The sequence below is a fragment of the Formica exsecta genome, unplaced genomic scaffold (genome assembly GCF_003651465.1).
Source record: "Formica exsecta isolate Colony F162 unplaced genomic scaffold, ASM365146v1 scaffold337, whole genome shotgun sequence".
In the NCBI taxonomy this organism is placed as follows: domain Eukaryota; kingdom Metazoa; phylum Arthropoda; class Insecta; order Hymenoptera; family Formicidae; genus Formica; species Formica exsecta.
In genome coordinates this window covers 413,384-438,015 of record NW_021850624.1, presented here as the reverse complement: position 1 = coordinate 438,015, position 24,632 = coordinate 413,384, and the positions used below count along the sequence as shown (strand labels likewise).

The window sequence follows — 24,632 nt, the reverse complement described above, 5'->3', positions numbered from 1 at the left end:
ATTGCCTTGGAATAATAATCTGCGATGTCTCATGTTCCAAAGCTTGCCGAGCCGATAAGCATGATATAATCCCATATATAAAATAGATAAACGTACTTATATCATACATTTTAGAATGTACGATAAATTAAATCTAAGATTTGTTTACGTATGGAATTAAAAGTATATATCATTGTTTGACGAATGTATCTAAAATATCGTTGTCAGTAATGTATGGCGCAATACTTAATTGATAAAATGAATAAAAAATAATAATTGCATTGTAGCGCGCTCGAAAGCATGAAGAACTAATAAAAAATATAATAAATACTGATAAAAAAAAGAGTGTAATAAACGCTCTTAATATTTTGATCATTAATTTTTATTGAACTAGGAATTTTTGGAGAAAAGAGAAAGCTACAGAATTTCAAGCAGACAAGAATAAAATATTTATAAAAAGAAATTATTGTGTGTATGTCACGTACTTAAGAGAGAAATTTTAACATAATATATTTGAATAATATATTTAATAATAATATATTTATTAATAATATATTTAATATTTTCTTAAATAAATTACAACTTTGAAAACAGTATAGTTTTATGCTATCCAGAAAAAAACAACATAAGTTGAATATCACGCAAAAAGTCGTCTCTAAGAAATGACGGAGAGAAACTAGAATAATTTTTTTTTTTATTTGTGCGTCATTATACGTCTGCCGCGTCCATATATAATCGATATGTCATAGGTCAAGCCGATGAGATACCATTTGCAGTTCTCGACGTGCAGTCAACGCCGCGTTCTTCGGTCGAAACGTCGAGTTTTCTGCCGTCTCGTTGGCTGCTGGATTCGTGAAATTGGCTGCATTATACGATAATCATAAAAAAAAATCTTCAGATCGCATTCCTCGCAGCTTCAGCTTGCTGTATCCTCTTCAGGTAAAGATGTTTAATCGCGTCCGTCGATCTCCGCCGATCCGAATCTACTCCGGATCCGGATTTGTGTGAGTTACGTCGTGACAGGTTTTTTTTTTATGGACGTGTGTGTTTCTGGATACGTATATATTTGTGTTTGCACAAATATATGTGTGTGTATCTGTGTATATCTGAACATGATTGTATAGCTGATTATATAGTTGAATCAAATAAAGTAAAAAGTGAAAAAAACATTTGTGAGCGAAATTAGCATACTGATTGACAAAGTGTGAACTGACGAGAGAAAAAATTCGATTGAATTTTTTGCGTTACTTAGCCATTATCTTGATCAACAGCAAGTAATTGATAATATATGGTTATATAGATTAGAATTTAATATCAAAAACAATAAGATTTAAAATAAATACGATAGAGATACGTCGTACTTATCTAGATATAAAAATAAGGAGTTGCGCGCGAATAAAATTTAGTATGTGACAACATAATTGCGATGCTGAATATGCAAAGAAGTGAAGTTTGACCTTTGCGGGAAAGCATGTCGTAACAATCACTCGCAGATTTCACCGGAGATGGTTTCTTCCTCAACACGGTCATCATTCGCAGAGTATAATAGCCATAATAAACTACGGGGGAAAGTAGTCCCATATACATAAAAAATCAGTTCCGATTAATTCTTGCTGAGTGTAGCGAATCTCTTTTTGTATCTTGTTGCAAAGCGCAGCTGTCAACAAATTGCTTCAATTTGCCATTTAATCCAATTGAGAGAGCGGTTTGATGCTCGCAATAGAGAGATGTATGGCCTCGACATTAACCGCGAAACAAAATCTCCTTTCACTATCCTCCTCTCAGTATGACCTCCCTTATCGGTTCTCCGATGCCAAGCAAGTCGTTTTTTTTTAGTGACATATAGCCCGTTACTAGCAAATAAAACACGTGTTTTTTCAACTTATGCATAAAGTGAACTAGTTATTTTAAAATTAAACATATTGTGTGTACATTATTAATTTTCTCTGCGACTGTTCAATCTAGCACTAATTTAACTATCAATTAATTTGCAGCGATTATTCCCCATATGGCGGGAGCAAGCGCGAAAAGGCGGCATTCGGATCTGCCGCAATTTGAATCTGTTGCCAGGATTTCGAGTCTTCCCATCGTGGAAAGTGGTATACACATCGCTGGTAATGTGTATAGAAAAATAAAGGTACGTAATTAAAAATTATATTACATGCAATAAAGAAGTCATTCATAAGATACCAGTGTTAAAAAGGTCGCCATTGATAAATTTCACCTTTGAAGATTCAAATCAGATATAACAACTGCGCAAAACTTTTTGTCAGAAGAATTACTCATATTAAAAAAATATAAATTATGTAAATAATATTAAATTAAATATCTCCTAAATATCTCAATATAAAACATCTCTTTTCCAACTTGGCTAGAACATCATTTCTTTTTTATTATAGCGCTCGAATTCATTAATGAATTGGAGTTTGGATACTGCGGAGCAGTCATTAGCGATTGCAACGACGACGGCAAGACCAGCGATTTTCGCATTCAATGGACCAATTACGACAATCGATCAGCTATTATGCAAAGGTATCGACATTGTTGAACAGAGAGTACCAGCCGTACATCTTCCTGCTCATCTTGTAAGTTTCCAAATTCCTTTTTCTAACATAATAATTTTTGATATACATATTTATTTTTATAGAGGCGGATATATACATATTTTTGTAAAGAAATATAATTATATACACATATATTCATATCAGTATTGTATAATTATATATGTGTTGATATATGTATGTATGATTATAACAATATTAATTAACTTATTTATTATACTGTTTATTGTTATTAATGTAAAAGAAACTTGAGTACCAATATTGAACAAAAAATATCTTAAGAAATAAATAAAAATAAAGATTGTAGTATGTATTTTTAATTATACATGACTAATAAAAAATGAGTAGATTATGCGATAGATTCCGCAGGAGTCAGTTATGAAAATGATTAACTATTCTGTGTAAGTCGATTAATCTTGATGGAATTATCGCATGTTAATACACCATATTATTTTATATTTCACGCTTAAGATGTATTTGAACACGCGAAAATATGTAAATGAGAACATTGTAAAGCCGGTCCTGAAGCGTGCCGGAAGTGTCAAACAAATTGGTAGTCAAGCTGCCAACGCCGCCGCGGATAGATTGGATGGTGCGCTGACAGTTGCGGACAAGTATGTGGATCGTTATTTGCCAGGTGATCCGGCCGATAAAGTCATAGATGGTAAGATTTTTGCATGCGATGATAATATACATAAATAGATCGCCACAAAATTTTATAAAATTTTATATGTATTATAAAAATATATTTTAGATATTATGTTTATTTGCATAGAATTGAACAGGATAGCGATATACTACGATATATTAATTAGCGATATATTAATTAATTAATTAATGTCTCAAGCAATTAACAATTCATTTTTTAGAGGTCAACCCTATTGAATCAGTGAGCAAAACGACACGAACCATCAAGCATGGTGCAAGATTTTCGCGTAAAGTACAAAAGAGATTGACGCAACGCACTGTGGCCGAAGCACGTGCGCTTAAAGAACAAGGAACGGAATGCATGCATGTGCTTTTATACGTGGCAGAATTGGTAAGACTCGATTATTAATTAATTTATTATTTTTGTTTATTTGCGTAATAATAATTAGAAATTTCATAATTTACACATCTGAATTACTATTACTATTTGGTAATCTTTATAATTTAAAAATATTATTACGTGGCAAAAAAATAATTAATTTTTAGTGCGTACATTATATGCTTTTAACAGTATACTTTGACTTTAATCACATATATTTGCTAGAATCATGATTACAAAAATATTGTTTAATCTAAACTAAGTGTTGATAAATGTAAATATTGCTGCGATAGTCACATTGAAGACAGAAGCGTCGCTTAAGTAAGTAATTCATATCTTTCAGTGCTAAAAAAAAATAATTATTTATGAACATATAAAATGCGTGATACTTGATAATCATAATGACATTCTAATCAAGATCAAATTTCTTATGATGTGTTTAGAATAATTTGAATCTAGATTATAGAAACATCATTTTAATATAAATTACATTATGCACAACAATATAAAAATTCGCGTTTAAAAAAATAAGAAAACTATAACATTTATATTCTGTTTCTCATATTCTTTCGCATTTTAAAAATTAAGAATAATTTTCCAAAATCTAAATAGAAAAACGCTTTGATAAACGAAAATGCTGAGATACACATATAGCGAGATCACGAAAACATTCAATGATCACATGGTAAATATTTACATCTGTAGAATATTGGTCTCATCGAAAATATTTTCCGTACAATGAGATTACTGAAACTGTTCTCATAATCTTGTTTACATATCTCTCTCGCGGAACGCGTCCGCTTATTATAGCGTAAATTATCTATAAGCATATTATGTAACAATTTATCGTTTGTAATATACATAGATAGCCACAGATCCAATATTGGCGTTAAAAAGAGCCAAGGCGTTATGGACCACGTTGAGTCTACCTGAGCCCGAAAATCAAGCACGTCCTGCTACGCTCGAACAGCTGTTGGTACTTTTGACACGCGAATCCGCACGACGCATAGTGCATCTGGTGAATGGCACGACGGCATTGGCGATTAAAACCCCGCAATGTTTGGCTGATCTACTCGTTCGGCTTTCTCATCAATTACTTGAAGTCGCCGACGCCTCATTAAAGGTTAATAAATTTTATTGATCCGATTTAAATCAACGCGTTTGCGTAATTCAATTAATTACAAGCTGCAATAATCTTGATGTGAGTGCATGAAAAGAAGTCAAGTTATTGTCTTTCACGACTACATATACACTTCTTGAATTAAGAAGAATGACGCATACTTTAATAAAGTATCTCCATTAAGTATTTTAGTACAATATACTAAAGTACTTTTATATCATGCATAATTTTCAGATGACACCACTTATAAATAAAAGCAATGCAGCGAAAGAACAAGTATCCATTATACGGTCTGCTATTGAAAGATTGAACTCAACCACGAATTTACTATTGGTACGTACACTAATTATACAATAATATTAAAATATTGATATATTAAATTAATTTATTTTTAACTAACTTAATAATTATATTATAAATATTTGAAGCTTTCTCTCTCTCTCTCCCTACATGATATTAAAAAAAAATTAGAATTTTATTTCTACTAACTTACATATATCGATAAAAAAAAAATTTTTTTAAATTATGATCTCAATATGGACAAATTCTTTTTCCTATTCTTGTAGGAAAAATTTGCTGCGCTCTTGGCTGGTCGCCCCAGCCCTCAGAAGGCATCACATACGCAAAACCAGCAGAACCACAACAATCACATGTCGATGACTTCCAATCCCTCAATAAACGGTGTCGAGTAACGAACGAGTCTCGCTTAAAAACTGCAACGTGCGGCTTTCTTCCTTTCCGGTATGGTTTTCAATTACAAGGTTAAAGACACGAGAATAGAAATCATGCCGCGCATGAGCCGCTACTCGCTGATTAATGTAATGCTCCATCAATCGTGATTATATTATTATTTCTGCGAGTTTCTTACATTTCTATATTCAATAATGCATCAACAAAATATATCTTATCACTAGCACAATGTACCCGTGCCGTGCTTATACTGTGCTTCTCGAGTTATTCAACTATTGTTTTCACGATAATTAAGTATAAATAACGAAATAAAGGGCCATCTTAATCAACCGTAATACTACGCTGGCTGACGCTTTTTTCCCTCCTATTTATTTTTTTAAATATTTAAGCTAACAAAAAATAATTTATTATTTAATAAGCAAATAAAAATTTATTTAAACATCCAAGATGTAAGTATGTGTGTTTTAGACTCTTATAAAATATTTAAAAAATAAATAAATTTATACATAATACACATTTTTATCTATCATTATGCAAATACCTTTTATTTTTTTTTATTTTGTTCAATCAAAGCGTATAATATTAAAAAAGAAGCGCATTATCAAATTATTGAGTTCACATTATGATTTAGATATAGATAATACGCGTCGATTATTTTTTACGCATTATTTAAACCATGGACTTTGACACTTAGAACGAAGAGATTCCGAAATGTTTACAGACATACACATTAGTATACCTTGTATGTTTTACTACTCCTTAGATTTCTTTCAATAGTGAAAGTGGAGAAATCTCAAGTACTTGTAAAATTTTTATCTCGTTCTTCCTGTTGCTTAAGCCACCTATAAATGCATACTTTCAGTGTATGCATATACATCGGCAGATGAAATGCCGATTGTGTTTTAATTAAATATTGTCATTATAATTATTGTGTTGAGACATACATTAATTTTAGAAAGTAATATTTGTTACGATTTTTTTATTAAATATTTACATACACATTAGTATACCTTGTATGTTTTACTACTCCTTAGATTTCTTTCAATAGTGAAAGTGGAGAAATCTCAAGTACTTGTAAAATTTTTATCTCGTTCTTCCTGTTGCTTAAGCCACCTATAAATGCATACTTTCAGTGTATGCATATACATCGGCAGATGAAATGCCGATTGTGTTTTAATTAAATATTGTCATTATAATTATTGTGTTGAGACATACATTAATTTTAGAAAGTAATATTTGTTACGATTTTTGTATTAAATATTTCACACACACACACACACACATACACACACACACACACACAATTAATTAATATTGCATCAATATTAAAAGGATATGCACATATTAATAATTAAATGCTCCAATAATATCTGCGTAGAATATATTAAAAAAGAGATTTAATATTTTAAGATTTTTTAATATTACATGTGCTATAAAATATTAAAATGCATACATATATTAAAAAATCTTTTATATGCTAATTACATAATAATAATGTTTTATAACATTTGTAAATTTACATAATTTACAAATATGCATTCATATATTAATATACAAGAAAAGTACGGGATTCTCGAAAGAATGACCTAAATGACCTAAATGATTAAAATAGACGAGCGAGATGCATTATATATGCAGTACTTGAAATGTATCACGCATTAAAAGCTTATCTATATAAGTCATATTGTCTAGACAAAACGTATTATAAACTTTGGAATTTAATCGACAAAGTTGATTTTAAAAATGATGACAAGTTGCAAATTGCTTCTTACAAAATTATTACTGACAAATATTTTAATCTTGAATAGGTCAGTTAGATAAATTACGATCACAGAATTAATGATGTTTAGTTAGTGATTATTTCTCTATATATAATTTTGTTATATTTTAAAAAATTATATCATATCTATAAATAACAGATATATTAACTAATTATTATTTAATATTATTATTTAATATTATTTGTGCATACGAGAAATTGGCGTGATAATAATTATTTATTACTATCATAGAAAACGCGCTAAAAAGAAATTGATAGATATCATTAAAATAATATGTATTCCCGTTCTTAATCCTTCAATTATATCAGTTTCTAATTCAGGTTGTGTAAAATGTCATTTTTGAGATTCAAATAGTAATAGATCAAGTGATTTTTTTAATGGAAATTTTTCAAAATCTTATGCTTATAGTTTTACTCTAATAATTATATTTATTAGAAATAATAGAATTTCTAATTTTATATATTATATTTATTCATAATACATTTATGATCGTATCAATATAATAAAAAAGTAAAGTTATGATCTCCAAAATAAAATATTTCAGAGATTTATGATTTTTAATCTTTTAAAGGAAAATATCTTTTCGTCAAGCCAATATAATTTTAGTGAAAATCGGATATGAATTCTTCTGATATAATTCTGAAATCATTTTTTGTGTCTATACGACAATCGCACCAGTCACGATAACACAGGCATGATCTGACGATGTAGATGAAACGGACTTTGCACAGTGAAGACACATGGATGATTAGGACGCTGAGAGACTTCGTTCTCTCTTCGTTTCACAACGTACGGGAAATGTGATGCACATGAAGCAAGGGAAAGCATAACGGGAGAAAATTATAATATTTTCTACTAATTGTAAGGTTATTATTTTACAGACGCACCAATTACTGCTTCTTATACTGTTCATTATAATTCATAATTTATGCGCGTAAAAATTATAAAATATATTAAAATATATTTTTCTACTCAATTACTAAAAAAATTTTACTTTCAATGCCTAATACATTATTCTGTACGATTGATTACCATGTGTGTTGCGCATTCTGCTTCTTTTAATAAGAGTAATGTATTTATTATCTAGCCACGATCGGATAGTGCAATTTGATGCAATTATAAATTGAGGCTGAATATTGTATAATAAATAATTGAGAGATCTTTATTTAAAGAAAACTTCAAAAATACTTTATTAAAAAATGTCTCTATATTGTTTTTTTATTTAAATTATCATATATATGTAATAGTTGTAACACTTTGTTAATATCAGGAACAATAACAGAAATTGGAGTTCGTCAACAAAGAAAAACATTTTATTATTAAATTAAATTGAAAGAATACACATCACACAAATTTTCTTTCACTGCCCTTCAAATTAAAAACTGTTTTCTCTTCTCCAAAATAGAGCGACAGCTGATTCGAAGATTTCAGAAAAATATCAATAATTTGATTTAATGAAAATATTTTCTGTTGTACATATCTGGAAGTGGTAGTTACATATATCATAACTTTGCCCAGTCAGTTATTGGCTCATTTAAACCGCGTTTACTGCGCAAGCGATTCTCCACACATTATAAGTGTTCACTGTACGTGACCAACGGCGGCATTCGTACTCAAGTATCAGACCATATCAGACGCGTTCGAGAGCTACACCAGTGAACTACCATATACTAATCGACGCAGCAATTATTCGAGACTGTAAGTACCACTTTTAATGGTAGAGAGAGAGAGAAGAGTGACTTTTAATCCCTCGATTATCAAAATTTCATTTAGGTAGTAAACAGTTTTACACACTAAACCGTCAAATCTTCGAACAATTTAAAATTAGAATTTATGAAATCATGTTTTAATTACGTATATTTACATGTTATCGGAAATAATTCTTGTGCGACTTGTAAAAAGTTATAGCATTTTATTAATACACACGTTATTACTACAAAATTATCATTACGCTTTTCAGATGTAAATTCCTTATTCTATTTTTAAACTCGCACACTTTACAAAAATTTAATCCAACTTTATTTTTTCATAATTCTTCAATTTTTAATGCCATTTACCAGATCTTAATTTTTTTTTATTTAAAAAGAAATTTATATATGTGAATTTAATAATAATTAAAAATAATTATACAATATTCACGGCCGACAATTTAAGTCATGTTTGATATGTCTAGATTCTATCGATTTATCAAGGATATTGTGTTACCAAAATTCCAAAATATTATGTTACCGGTATTCAAAAGTTTTGATATTTATATCCTTGTTTATTATGAAGTATCAGTTTAGAAATTTCTCTTTCAATGATGTCGTAGAAATTCACAAATCGTTTCAAATCTTATTACATTATTTAATATTATATTGCGTAGCACACAGTTCAACTCATAAAATATTTATTATATAATTTATTATATAATTATACATGTGAAGAGCGAAAGAAAGATTAAGTTTGATTGAAGCGACGTACGCTGGATGTGTACACAGTAATATATTCGCACATAGATTTAATTTTTCTCTTTAATTATAAATTATTTAAAACACTTTAAAATAAATTTTGTTCATAGAAACATGTCATTGACAATAAGTTCTTAAGAGAGATGAAGAATTGCTATTTATTTATTACTACATACGTCATAAAAATAATTATCTCCTTTTCTTTTTATAGAGAAACATTATTTTATTTTGTAAAATAATCTGAATATGCCCATATTTTCTCAATTTTTTATCAAAGGACGGTTTGCTCCAAAATCAATTATTATGTACACATATTTAAACATATTTCTATAGTGGAACGTATTTATTTGACCAAACTTTTTCTCTAAATAAAATCAATATACTTATAAATCGTTTTTATAAAATTTATTTATACAGATATTTTCGCCGTGTGTCGTGTGATAACTTCGTGCTAAAGCATGGCGACAGAAGTGGCGCAGCTTCCTCATCTAAAGGTCTTTGACCGTGTCTTGGAATTACCCATCATTGAATTGGCACTCGCCAAATCCGCGGAGACTTACTCCAGGGTAAAGGGCTCGCATCAGTTGGTGCATTGGGCACTTACCACTGCTGAGACGTCCTTTAACGCCGCGACCAAGCAAGCAATACCTATCGCCGCGCCTATTGCGAAGAGGCTTGAGAATCCTATAAACTTCGTTGATCACACGTTATGTTTTGGTCTCGACAAGATTGAAGAAAAAATACCGCTAGTGAAGGAAAAACCCGCAGAGGTCTGAATTTTTAATTCATCTAAATATTAATCCTTCTAAAAACATATATAATATACGTATAAAATTTTTCTTGGAATATTATCACGAAAGTAAAACTAAAAAACATATATTACATTTATATTTACAAGTATATTCAATATATTTCTTTAGATCTTGAAGAAGGCGGCATTGAGAATCTCGTATATAAATTATTTAATTGTCGCACAAGCGGCAAATTTGCGGGACATCAGCTGGAATAAAGCCAATCAAATTCTCGAGACACACTATGGCACTGTGGCTATGAAAAGTTTAGATAGCACGGCTGTTGTTGTTGATAAGCTCATCGAGAGATATTTCCCCACAACAGAAGAAGAAGTAGAGTCGCAAGGTAAACCATGTATGTTTTTAGTTTCTCGATAACTTATTAAGACAGTTGAAATTTGTCTAAATTATCAAATAATGCATTGAAAATGAATAAATTAATTGAATTATTCTTTTCTTTATACATTAAAATATTACAATCTATAATAAAATTATAATGTAATGAAAGTCTCTTCTCTCGCGCATCAGCGAGAAAGTTAGTGAAAGCTAAGACAACATTAAAAGAGTTTATAGTCGGGTCGTAATTTATTATTCATTGTACTTTTTCATGTCCCGTGCTCAAACAATAGATTTTATATTAGCGAATCTTTTTTTCTCATTGTATAACTAATTATCAAGACTTGAATTTATTGCACAGCTAACATGTTTTCTATAGAAAGCTATAATTTCTGTATCCTATTTATATATTTTAATACAATTGTGTTTTCTTACATTTATTATTTAGATCTCTACATATTTTGTTATTTTTCTAAATATATTAGCTTTATTTTTAAATATTTGTTTGCAGACATAAAAACATATGAAGAGGACAGGCTGCTACATACTTTACAAACATTAGGTCACCTGTCCAATAAAGCAGCTCGACGTGTATACTTGAACATAATACACCACTTGAATACCATTAACAAGGACGGTTTAGTAAAAGCTTACATCTACAATTTAGTCGAATTTCTTCGATTAACGAAGTTTCTTCACACAGTTAACGAAAAATCACATGTTGATGGCGAGAAAACGGAAGAACCGCAATACGAAAAGGAAAAAGACGAGTAACTTTGTTTTTTAACTATTTCGATTTTATTTCTTTTTCATAATTATATGTTTATTATGATCTACTATAATTAATTTACATATCGTTAACAATTGCTTTCCCTCGTTGTTGCGAAAGCGATTAAAGTATTAAAATAATTTGCATCAATGATCGTTAATACGTGCACATTTTTCTCCATTGCCCCATAAATATAAAATTTGAAAAAATATAATTGTATAAGACGTGAGATATAAAATTATAGATAAGTTTTATATTTATAGATTTTGTATATAAGTATTTTTAACTCATATACATGCAGTGCAAATAAATAAGTATAATCAAAGATGTATGAACACGATAAACTTTAAAGGTCGTTTCCATTAATATTAATTAAAATTAAGCATTTAAACGATATTATATTAAACTATCTTTGCAGACAATTTAATATAATTGTTGTAATTTGATATATTTGTTTTTTATTTAATATATGTGTTTTTTATATTATTATTTTATGTGTTTTTTATATTATTCATTAACTTAACTATATAAAAATTAAGTGTTCGGAAAATGTTTAGATAATTATTATATTCAAATTTTGATGTAAAAATATATTTATATTTTATGCATTTTGATATGTATATATATGTATATATTATATTCACAGAGAAAGTACTTCAGCCGAACGTTCGAAACGATATACTAAAATTGCGAAAATTACTGTATAATTTTTTTCTACTCATTGTTCAAAGAATTTTCATACATATAACTGTTATTACTTTGCATAATGTTAGCACACAGTAAGAATATATATATATATTTTAAATACAAATATTGATACGTATTTTGCATATCAATCTTGTATATTTTGTATTCATAAAACATTATGTGAAATAAATATAATTGCAATAAAAATTTGTCTGCTTATTTACATTCTTATAATCAATACAGTAATTTTTTTTATCCTTGTTATTTAAATTACTTGATTAAATTATTTGATAACAAAGCATTTATTTATTTGTTTTTTAAATCTGAAATAATTTAAGCTCCGAAATAATAAATTTAATATTTAAAACAGAGAATATTATATTTTTGATTGTTTTCTTTAATCTTCTAATTTTTTTATTTATTGGAACTATAAGTCTTATATCTCTATAATTTGAATCCTTTTTTGTCATATGAAAAAAATATAAATATATACAGTAAAATTTCAAAGATCTATATATTTATTATAATGCAATTATCCACTCATAATCAACACATTGTTAAACATTTAATATTTTAAAAATATATATTATCGTGTATGATAAAATTTCTATTTTAATAACAGAACAACAAGAGAGAAACGCATATGTGACAATGCAAATATCTTCAAGTGACATTAAAAAAAAAAGAATTGCGTCAGTTTTGCACATTGGACAGTGCCATGACTTTCGTTCATTATTCCTCGTAGGGACAACTCAGTCGGCTACTCACATGGTTTTCACGTGTATTTGTAGGATGCAAGTAAGAGTGTTGTGTGACCGCCACGTCATGGGTATTGCAGAACGTTTCTTCTTACTGCGCAGAAGCACAAATGAGATCACAGACGTATACATATTACGCGAAACCCAACTATAAAAGTGAATTAAACTCTCATATGATAAAATTGAATAAATAATAGTGTAATAATACGTAATATATAATTCGTATTTAAAAAAAATGGTTAAATAATCTTTTTTAAAAGAAACTTTTCTCAATTAAATAAATATTTTATTTAACATTGGAATTAAACAATTACGTATGTATTGCGTATTTATTCACAGAAATGCTAAGAAATTAAGTAACAGACAAATAATTAAAAAAAGAGAATACTAATAGAATACTACATAAAAAATAATTAAATAATCCTAAATGTTATAATAAAATTGATGACATATCTTTGTTTTCCTTAATCTTCTAAATTTTTATAAAAACCTAAAAAAAATTTATGTAAAGAAAAATTAAAACAAAAAAAATTTTTCTTTTTACTTTTCTTTTCAGGGGACATCTGATTTTGACGTTACTGTTCAGGTCCCCTCTACTTGATGTTCTCAGATACTTACGAGTTCTGACGCCAATATAACGCCAGTCTCATCCGGTGCTTCATGTAAATCGGTGATTCACAGCTGACTTTAGTGATCAACAAATCTTTTTCAACAAGTCATCCATAAATGTAAGTATAATGTAAAATAAAACGAGAAAACAGCATCGTGATACTGATCTTTAAATTTATAAGATATAGAATATACATATATACACTGCATTAAAACTATTTTTTCATATAATAACATTTTTGAAAAATAATCTAAAATTCGCTATAAGAAACTGACGTTATTATTACATCATATCACCCAATATCACATCTTTTATTTTATTACTTTTTGCATTGTTGCTATTACTTAACAAACAATTCTACGTAAATTAATTTAACGTAATAAAAATAGAGTAGTAGTTATGAATATATTAACAAATGTGATTTTTATTGCATTTTAAATAAGTAGTAATTTTAATGTAATTACATTATTCTTTATTATACGCATTAATTAATATATAATATTTCATTGATCATATTGCATTCGTTACGAGTAACTGTTGAATATTGTAACTTGATCTAAAGCTAGGATGAATATTTTACAACAAACATCAATAATCTTTCTTTGTAAGGGAAAATTCATATGCTATATAGATTGTCCCCAGATATAAAATTAGCACTTAAGTCAATATTGCAGATAAATCGCGCTCTACCTGTGTAAATTGCCTACTGTAAAAATAATTTTTAAATAAAACCGCATTGTATATGCATTATATATATGAATTGCATCAAGAATTGTACAGAACTTCGATCGATAACAAATAGTATGTACTACATGCTAAAATAAAAAAATAATTAATTTAACAGAATTTTAATTTAATCTATCAAGATAATATTATGAGAGAGAAAGAAGAAGAAGAAGAATTAATAAAATTAAAATATAAAAAGAATGCAATCAAAGTTTTTCTATGGAAAAACATTTCAAATAAGTCACGAAATATGTGTGTGGTGCGCAAGTGAAAAAAATGTTACTTTCAAAGAACGCTCGGTATATATTTTATACAGCAGAAATATAATGCAAACGCAGAATGACAGTTTACTATTATTTTCTCATTTGTTTTAGCGGATGAATCATGTACTACGCGCATAATCTCGTAATGAGTTGAGTACATTAGCGTACATAATAAAATTCAAAGCACTTGATGTTGTACGTAATAATTTTTTTTCGACACTGTGCAATTTCTCTTTGAAACATTTTCGCACATGCATGTCGATAAATATGTATAAGACACCAAACTAGATATATATTTCCATTAATATGTATCGCAATAGATTTTCTGCGCACCGATTGTGTTCTTTTTTTTATTAATTTGCCGATCGCACACATAGATACATTAAAGAAAAGATGGAGTAAACGTAACCGGTAACCTCTTATATCGGTAATGGTATCAAAGTACACGTCTGGCTTTACGTAAACTAGATAACAAGTTAAACAACAAGATTGACTCATCGGTTACCAAAGGTACAAAGATCTGTGCTCATTGCTCATGCGCATTTACATTTGTAATGTTCAAATGTACTCGGACATGACAGATAATAATAATAATAAAAATAATTATCATTATTTGAAACTATTTATTTAAAATTTAAAAAATATAGAGCGTATAACCCAGCATATTATTTATCTAATTTAGATTTGCATGTATTTGATATGGTTTCGTTACATATAATTTTTATGTCGTTTTATTGTTATTAAATCAACTATATGTATATGTATATTAAAAAATGGCGTAAATCAAATTTTGAAACATGAATTATATTTAAAAAAAATACGCAATCTTCAAAGCTCTTTCCATACACATTAGATCAGCGAGTATAATTTAATGTGATTATATTTTTATCAAATATTCATAAATTTGATATATGCCATTTTCGAAACAGGCAAGATTTCTAAATATCAATTTAATATGTGGTTTATTTTGCAGAGAGAATGGCGGATGCAAATAAATCCACGCCGAATTCCGCGAATACTCCTCGTCTTGAGGTAATAGACCGGGTGAAAAATATTCCGGTGGTTCATTCGGCGATCGAGAAGACGGGCTCTACGTATGCTTACGTTAAGGGTTCCCATCATTTGGTAAATTGGGCGCTGAACTCTGCCGAAGCAGGATTGCATTATGCAACTGCCACGGCGGTGCCGCTTACGGCCCCTTTGGCCAAGAAATTCGAAGGACAAATCAGCGCCGTCGACCAGAAGCTATGCCAGGGGTTAGACATTGTCGAACAAAAAGTTCCGATCGTAAAGAAACCACCTCAGCAGGTAACGTTAAAGGAAACCTGCCCTCTCTTTTAATTCTCGCAGGGCGTAATGTTTGACAGCTGCATAAACCACTGAGTTTGCGTTTAAAAAATCCATAGTAAAATTTTTTTATATTTATTATTATATTTTTTTATATCTCTTTCTGAAAAGATAAATTAATAAAAAAAGAGAACATAAAAATAAATAGACAAATATAATAAAAATAATAAAAATAGAAATAATGAATTCGTATAAAAGAATTTTTAATTCATTTGTAGTACTTGTTTAATTTATCGTGAAATGAATTATTTATTAGAAATATGACATTTATATTTTCAGATTTACGATGCGGCGAAAGCGGTTATGAACAGTTCCTTGCAGCCAACCATCGAAAAACTGAACGTGGCAAAAGAGTCAGCCACGCAACAGGCGTCTACGCTGAAGGAGATCAGTATAACTAAGGCGAACGAGCTTCTAAATACACAATGCGGCACTATGGCTGTTCAAAGCATTGACAATACCAGTGTACTTGTTAATCGTTTATTAGATCATTACTTTCCGCCTGTAGAAGGAGAGGAAGATGCGCCAAGTATGTTCTCAGAAACTTCACTAACTCTTTTACACTGTGTTAAACTATTAAACCGGTATTGTTCTTAATAACAATAATGACGATTATGTTGCAGCTCCAATCTCAGCAGACGAAAACAAAGTACTTCACGCAGTGCAAACAATCGGTCAACTGTCGTCAAAAACTGCTAATCGCGTTTACCATTCCGTTGCTGCGCAGTTGAGGACAGTGAAGAAGGAAGACGTGGCGACATACATATCCAGCGTAGTATCTATTCTTCATCTCACGCATTTTTTGAACCTTGGTCAAAAGGAGACGAATAAAGAGGCAGACAGTCCGACAGAAAAAAAGGATGAGGAGAAGAAATAAACTCAAAGTCCGCTCAATTCGTTTTCATCGTCGCAATTTGATGTACAATTTATGTTAGTCCATTCGTTACACACTGTAGGATTTTCAAATATTTAGAGAAACATAAAATAACGTGCAAATTCTTAGTCATTCAAAAATTTAATGTGTGTTATATATAACACTTATATTTTAAAGATTTAATATATCTTTTAAAAGAATTTTAAAAATGCACTAAAAATGCACGACAAAAAAAAAGATATTTTTTGGGTAATATTATTAGAACTCTGTCACGAATGAATTGATTTGTTAGCTCTTTCGAATATATGTTTCTACACGTTTTAATATTCTATAATATACATAAATCAGATGATTCTGTGGTCAACAATAAGTCGTATAGTTTTGCTTTACTAATATTTTTTTATGTAAAATTTTTTATATTGATCAAAACTGCGACATCTCGCTGATTTGGAGCTGTCTTCACGAGAAACGAAAATTCTTCTAGTGTTATTGGTTAATACATAATATAAGAATGTAGTTTAAACATCACGAAACATATCATCTTAAAGGACTATTACAAATATTTATAAAGAATCAAAGCAAATATATATTTTGTAAAACATTCTGATATAATACTTTATATCATATAAAATACAATTTTGGAAAAAATATATATGTTTCATTCTATTTAATTTAAAAAGTATGAATTGAATGAAAGAATCCAACCGAGAGATTAAAGAAGATTAAAGAAGAATGAGGCTTGTATGTTAAAAAAAATTAAGAATAGAGTAATTCTTTGGTAGGTAATTTAAATAATAGAAATTTATAAAGCAAAACTTTTAATTTAAACATATATATTAGGTTGATTAGGATGACACACACAATAAAAATAGTAAAATTAAAACATTAAAAATTATTAACTTGTTATATGTTTATTTTACAGAAAATGGTTTATTCGCGAATATAATATTGGTTTAAATAATGAAAAGTCAAATAATGTTCTTAAATTTTATGCTTTTTTTTAATTTAAAATAAATAAAAACTGTTAAGTGTGAATACAATGAAACGCTTGAAAGAATAAATTTTACTACGTTCTATCCCAAGAGACCAGTTGGATCAATATGTCTTTGTCTGTAGACTGCCTCAGTTGTTAGTTTACCGACACACGATTGCTCCGAAATGAAACCATATCGAGAAACTTGACAGCAGCGGCGTTATCTCGTGGTAGAGAATCGCATCTAAACTCGATATCGGGTGGGTGAAAAATGACAGCAAGTAAGCAGACCTCACTTGTGTAAAAGTGTATAAATAATTGTGCTCGCGCTTCATGGCATGCCGCAGTAAACAAATTTCGTAGTGAAATGAATCAGAGATCAAGGTACAGCAGCTGCAGTGCTTGTGAGGGATAGCGAGAGGGAGAGAGAGAAGAGCAAGAAGGGAAACATACAAAGCCATAGGGCAACTTAAAGGGAAGCTCGCGTCCAGTCGCGGAGATCGTTAGTCAGGTAAGTGTCAACCGATCGGTTTCCTTTGTTGAGCCATATCGGGCGGAGCACCTGTCAATTCGCGTCCATGACATTGATCTTGAGAAGTACGTTTCTATAATTGACCCACACGTTGCCATCGATCGGGCGCATAACAATGAGGCGTAGTAAGTCGCGCGCATTTCTACGACGCTCGCTGATGCTTTGTGCTCCAATCACGTCGTGATATTATTTTTAATCGGTGTGTGTGTGTGGGTATGTGTATGTGTGTGTGCGTGTGTATTTAAATGTCCTTCTTTCCTTTCTTTTTTTTTCCTTGGCAAACGCTATGCTTACTTGAATTTCAATTAGTATAAGCTTTGAGTGGAGTCTTAATAGATAGTCCGAATTATTGCTCCAAGTTATTCTGAGTTATCATGTTTGGAGTAATGTCATAATGATATGCATTATGCAACGTTGACGGTAAGAAATATCTTATTTTGATTACAAAAATTCAATAAATTTGCATATGTAAACGCGCGACACGCAACTGTTCTTCTGTTTATAAATATAATGTATTATATTTTCGTAAATAATTCGCATAAAATAAAACTTAAAAATAAAATTAATCGTAAGTAAAATCTTTAATGCTCGTGTTTTTTATATTTTCTATTATTTCTCACGAGATAAGAACTTTATTTTTAAAAATTAAATTAAATTTATAATTTAACACATTATAATATGTTTCTTGCTGTATTTTATAGATTAAAATTTATATATAAAATTTTTGTTTGAAAATTATTTATAAACATTGAAAATTTTGTAGGCTATATAAAAGAAAGATATGAAGATATTAGATTAGACTTTTGTTATGTGAGACATAGGAGCAGATTTATTAAAGGAAATGGGATTTTTATCCCTTGTCATATTCTTAAGTCTGCCTCTGATAATATAATATTTTTTATTCAGACTCTAATCTAAATTTTTATTGTTACAGGTTTGCTATCACAGGGACCATTTTTATCCATGAAAAAGAGATCTTGGTTTGATGACAATCATGGAAACAGAACTCCTAGATCAATTTTACCGAATTCAAGCTGTCGATCGTGCACGTAAAATACCCAGTGTAAATTACTTGTGGGATAAATCTACAGAGGTTTATGAACGTCTAAAAGGCACAAACACATTTTTAAACTGGGCCTTTGACACTTTTGAAAGTTTGGTCAATACAATGATAGAAAAGTCTTTGCCAGTCGCTAGATTGATGGAAAAACCAATTTATACCCTGGATAAAACATTATGCCAGGGCATTGATTTTGTTGAAGTAAAGCTACCTATAATTAAAGAAGAACCTAAACAGGTAATATATATTTTCTTATCCACAAAATATATATATATATTATCCACAATATCTTGTATATATTTCTTTTCACAGATTTTAGATCGCACCAAATCTATCGTATCCAAACGTCTCCGTCCCGCGGTCAAAACTTTTACCGATTTAAAGCAGGAAACCAAGCAAAGAATGAGAGTTATGACTTTACTTACGTATTACAAAGTTCATTATTTACGCGTTTATAGTTGGCAACAAGCGGACAAAGTCATGTCAACTGAGACAGGTATCAATATTTTAAAGACTGTCGATAACACGACTGATTTTGCTGAAATTCTGCTTGACAAGTACTTACCTCCATCAGAAGAAGAAATTCACATTAATACAGGTAATATATATATTTTTCTATTTTTTAAATGTAATTATTTTAAAATTTCAAATGTGCAATTTATATATAATAAGATTACAATTTTTAATATTAGATACACGATTTATATATTTGTATACTTGAAATAGAATAATTTAAAAAAAGTATAAATTTAGAAAGAATATTATATTGCACCAAAATAAAACAGTGTATAGAAAAAAGCGCGATTTTTCTAAGACGTTTATAGATGCAAGTCATAAAGTCAATGTCAAGTGTAATTGATTTTACAAAACATATAATACGTTAAAAAAATATTGTGCCTTAAAATAATTATATAATCAATTAGTCAGAGGGAATATATTTTTTCTTAAAAAATTATAATCTATTTATATTTACAGAGAAATTATGTAGCGAACATGTTAAGCTTCATCACACAATGGAAAGACTGTGCGAATTCAGTAACCGAGCGTGGCGACGTATTTACTATGCAATAATGGAAAGATTGCAGCATATGTATAAGATAGAAATACTTATTTTGGTATTACACGCGCTTGTGGTCATCCAAGCGATCAAGTTCTTGGAATCCATAGTGAATTTGACATTTAAATTATTCAGCGATTGCATCTTTTCATATTAGAAGCACACGCTCTAGTCTGCGATAATCACGTATGCAACAGCACTTAAGAAATAAGATTATTTTTTTATCATTTTTACAAAAGTTATGTCTGACACGGGATATTTTACTTGCAAACTGCGAATTTTACTTAATATGAGCGCCGTGAAACACGTGACCATTCGTGGAATAATTTCACGGTTCAGAATGGATTAAAAAGGAGCGGTACTTTCTCAGCCATGATATATGACACCGTTTCTCATAATATTCTGTATTTGCATATTTCCGGCATTTTATATAACTCCGACTGCCGTTTATTAAAAAAAAAAATCGATTTATTTTTAAGAAGAAGGTGAATCTCGAGAAATATATACATAAACAAATTTTATAGAGAGGGTTCTTCATAATATACAGAATGTTCTAATGCATTTTTTATATTGTATATACTAAAGTCTAAACTAATTGTATAATCCCGTAATAACAAAATAAAAATATAATCCCGTTTATTTAATTCGGACTATCGCGATTCTGATTTATACGTACTTAAAAATCAATGGATTTTTGTACATGAAGCAAATAAACGGAAAAAGCTATGAAATGTTTCATGGATTTTGTAATAAAACGGGATTTAAAATATTTAATCAAAAGAAAAAAAAAACATGAAACATACTGTATATTTTTAAGCGTTTCCACTGTATCAAATTTCAAATACGCGATAAAGATTAAAAATAAAAAGAAAAAATTATATATATATATATATATATTTAACTATTATGTTACATACATTCAAATTTTTAATCTAGTTAATAATGGAGAAATAGCATATTCTAGTAATACTGGTCAAATTGTTATTACGTTGTATTTTTGCGGGAACGAATCATCAAAGTGATTATCGTTATTCTTATTTTGAGAATGTAGCACGATATTTTCTAAGATTTGTCCACATGCATAAATAGCTACGCTTTTCATACCCTGTTATATATCGTGTGATTACACAGGCATACGTACTCGAAGAGCGTAGTATTTGCACATGATAGCTTAATATTTTAATTTTACTGGTTTGTCGTTCAGATCTTGTGAGTGTGTAAAATTTGTGTTTTCTACAAAAATAGGTTATTTAGTAAAGTAATAATTAATCTCAAATATAATCGATTTCCCAAGAGAGAGAATGGATAACAATCATGATATATATCTCATGTAAACATTAGTATCCTGACATAATGCAATGTGTGTCTAATGTTAATTACGAATGTCGAATTAAAAGAAAAAGCTGAAAATTAATATTTTAGCGATATAACGACTGTGATGAAAAAACTGTAATTTATGCTCTTTTTATATTATACGTCCTATAACATTAACTTGATTTTTGGGCAAATCCAATAAATTGAGCATTAAATATAAATATGTATAAGATTTCACATTTGATGTAATTATATAATAAAATAAAAATATATTTTAAAGATATATATATTTTAAAAATTATAAAAAGATATATTTTATAAATATAATACAAAAAATGTATGTATATATATATATTGCATCAAGATGGATTATAATTATATAATAGAGCAAAAGTTTGTAAAGTTTAATGATAAAGTTCCGTATTCATTAGCAAATTTTCAGCTGTTCTGCGATGATTTTTGTTATAGATTTTATAGTTTGTTATTTTTGGTTTAGAGATATCCAAGAGACATACGCGTATATAAGTAACTTAAGCCATTCTATTCTAGTAGCTTGAGAGACATATTATTTTGACAATGCTAATAGCAAAGTCGGAGACATATATTCTGTTTAAACAGAACGCATGCAAGAACAACTGTATGTAAATTGTATTAATGCGTCAGCCGCTTGGATAAGGGATTGTTTTCGTCTCAAAAGCAAACTTCCGCTTTCTATTGTAACAAAACGATAAATCACTCATAAACGGACAGATTGCACATAATTGTACATTAATGATGATACGAGAACCTACGAATTATTTTTGTTCTTGTTTTTTTTCTCTGTACTTATTAATGCATTTGTATAAAAAAAAAATGTACATTAAAAATATTATACTGCCATAAAAATATATATCTCCCTATATATTTTTCTGTATGTATCGTGTATTAATCCTGTTCTCGCACTTAGGTTGCCAGTGCAGTCAATCTTAAGATCGTTAAGATGAAATAGACGTAAATAGCTAACGTAAAATCCGACTGACCGCTTTTTTTAAACGAGCCATTTCTCAGAAGGAGAGTCTGGCTCGAGCCAAGGAGATAAGGGGTTGCCAGGGCATTGGAGAAACGAGAGTATATTTTTCTGATGTCAGTGTCGGAGCATTTATCACATTCTCCCCTGCCACGACCTGCGGAAAACGGGAATGAAGCTACGTGATGGAATCGCATATATGCGGAACGTCCGGTAAACTTGCGGCGGGAAGATACGCGCACGTGGAGCTAAATCCGACGAAGCCAGGCGAGGCTCGCCACCTTCATCACGATTTCTTCGTGGTCGTTTCACACTTAATCCCGTTGCAACCGAAGGCTCGGATGAATATGATCGAGACGAGATTAGCACGCAACTGCCACGAACATTTTTCATCAAATGAAAGATGACTTTATATCTCAAAAAGGAAAATGGAAAAGCAAGAAAGTCGTAGAGAGAGGAACTTTTTAATAATACATATCAATAATAATACATATCATAATAATACATAATAATAATACATATCATAATAATACATAATAATATATATTTCGATCGAAATTAATATAGTGTATTATTATAAGACAGACTCTTAATATTAGACTAGCATCTTAAATTTTTAATGTTAAATTAGAGTATTATAATAATCGAACTCTCATTATTAATAAATCAAGTTATAGTTTATTATTTGCGGAAAACGAACTTTTCTCGAAACAAAAAGCTACGCATTAAAAGATCCTTGTTTACAATAATAGATATTTCTAGATATAATATTTTTCATTCTGTCTTTCTTTTCAATGATAACATTTTTTTTCAATATCCAGCATTTAAACAAGATATCTTGATATTTATGCCAGAAACGCATTTGATTGCTTGTCACTATTCATTAAAGTTTATCCTTTATTATGTTCTATAAAACGCGGTATTCCCGCGTGTCCGCGGTTTATGCGTACATAATGGACAATATAACGTCACATTAATCATCGGAAGTCGACGCGCGTTTCTCTATGCCTCTTAAAACGTCATCCTTCCTGCCCGCCTCATCGCACAGCGTCTGCTGAATTTGCGAACGGACGGACGACGTCTTTTCATTAACGTGCTCGCAGATAATCCCGACGTGTACTACTGCCTGGCCACATATGATGCACGCTGCAACTTTCTCGAGGAATGCGGTTTGATGGGTGTAGCGCTACGAAAAGAGAAAGAAATGACCATTTAATGCTGAAGCCGCGCTGCTTACGTACATATTACGTTGAGTTGCAACGTGTGTGAAGAGTACTTCGGAAAATTGGAGATAGAGTTTTGCGACAGAGAACAGAGGTTCCCAAACATTTTAATCTAGTCTTGTTTAATATTTTAAAAATTATCAATCGTTTTAATACGAATTGTTACAATAAAATAAATTAAAATAATGTAAAAACCAAATATATATAAAAATTTTATCCCTTTTATTTTTCATTAAAATTGTACTTTAACAGTTTTTTTTTTAATATACTTTAACTTTACATATAGTTAAACATCGAATATAAAAATAAGTTTTTTATGAAGCAAACAATTTTTCTTTTTTCTTTAGTTAGACATTCTCACGTGGCCTTTGAAGCTTTCTCACATGTCCCGATTTGAGAACCAAATCACTATAGGTCAAAGCAGCAACACTGATGTCCGTATGTTTAAATTCAATGATAAATGCGCACTTTAAAATTCATAAATGTCTTTTATAAGATATTTCATGTTGCGTTCAAATGTCATCTTTTGTATCAAGTAAAAGTCAAATTGAAATAATAGCATATTAATGGATTTAATTTTTAAAAAAATATATGTTTATCATATAATTGTGTTATTAAATATTAAAGAGTTTAAATAAGAGTATTTCATTAGAAATAAAGAGAAAAATATTTTATTATTTTTGATATTATTCAATATA

The 24,632-nt window shown here is 29.5% G+C and overlaps 2 protein-coding genes across 3 annotated transcripts; both read left to right on the top strand.

Moving 5' to 3' along the window:
- The first annotated feature begins 742 nt into the window (after positions 1–742).
- LOC115238430 lies at positions 743–17,409 on the top strand. The gene is given in 17 exon segments (XM_029812269.1): positions 743–918; positions 1,974–2,116; positions 2,379–2,564; positions 3,012–3,204; positions 3,410–3,579; positions 4,433–4,690; positions 4,922–5,020; positions 5,254–5,370; positions 8,652–8,732; positions 8,734–8,805; positions 8,808–8,825; positions 8,828–8,856; positions 10,066–10,378; positions 10,529–10,745; positions 15,522–15,856; positions 16,175–16,424; positions 16,519–17,409. Coding segments are annotated over 16 exon segments (2,721 nt in total). The 5' UTR covers positions 743–918; positions 1,974–1,987; the 3' UTR covers positions 16,773–17,409.
- Positions 17,410–17,850: 441 nt separating this feature from the next.
- On the top strand, positions 17,851–21,987 carry LOC115238429 (lipid storage droplets surface-binding protein 2). 2 transcript variants are annotated; one of them, XM_029812268.1, is made up of 4 exons: positions 17,851–18,253; positions 19,209–19,571; positions 19,647–19,932; positions 20,310–21,987. In XM_029812268.1, the coding sequence occupies exons 2-4, from the start codon at positions 19,260–19,262 to the stop codon at positions 20,546–20,548; spliced, it is 837 nt and encodes a 278-aa protein (XP_029668128.1). In that variant the 5' UTR covers positions 17,851–18,253; positions 19,209–19,259; the 3' UTR covers positions 20,549–21,987. The 2 variants fall into 2 exon arrangements, with proteins under 2 accessions (XP_029668128.1, XP_029668127.1); XM_029812267.1 differs by lacking the exon at positions 17,851–18,253 and adding an exon at positions 18,403–18,694 and having other exon boundaries at positions 20,310–20,755.
- Positions 21,988–24,632: the final 2,645 nt, after the last annotated feature.

Excerpts from the sequence above, each read along its gene's own strand:
- LOC115238429 (XM_029812268.1), top strand. The coding sequence starts at position 19,260 with ATGACAATCATGGAAACAGAACTCCTAGATCAATTTTACCGAATTCAA. Across the intron at positions 19,572-19,646 it reads TTAAAGAAGAACCTAAACAG|ATTTTAGATCGCACCAAATC; the intron begins GTAATATATATT and ends TTCTTTTCACAG. Across the intron at positions 19,933-20,309 it reads AGAAATTCACATTAATACAG|AGAAATTATGTAGCGAACAT; the intron begins GTAATATATATA and ends TTATATTTACAG.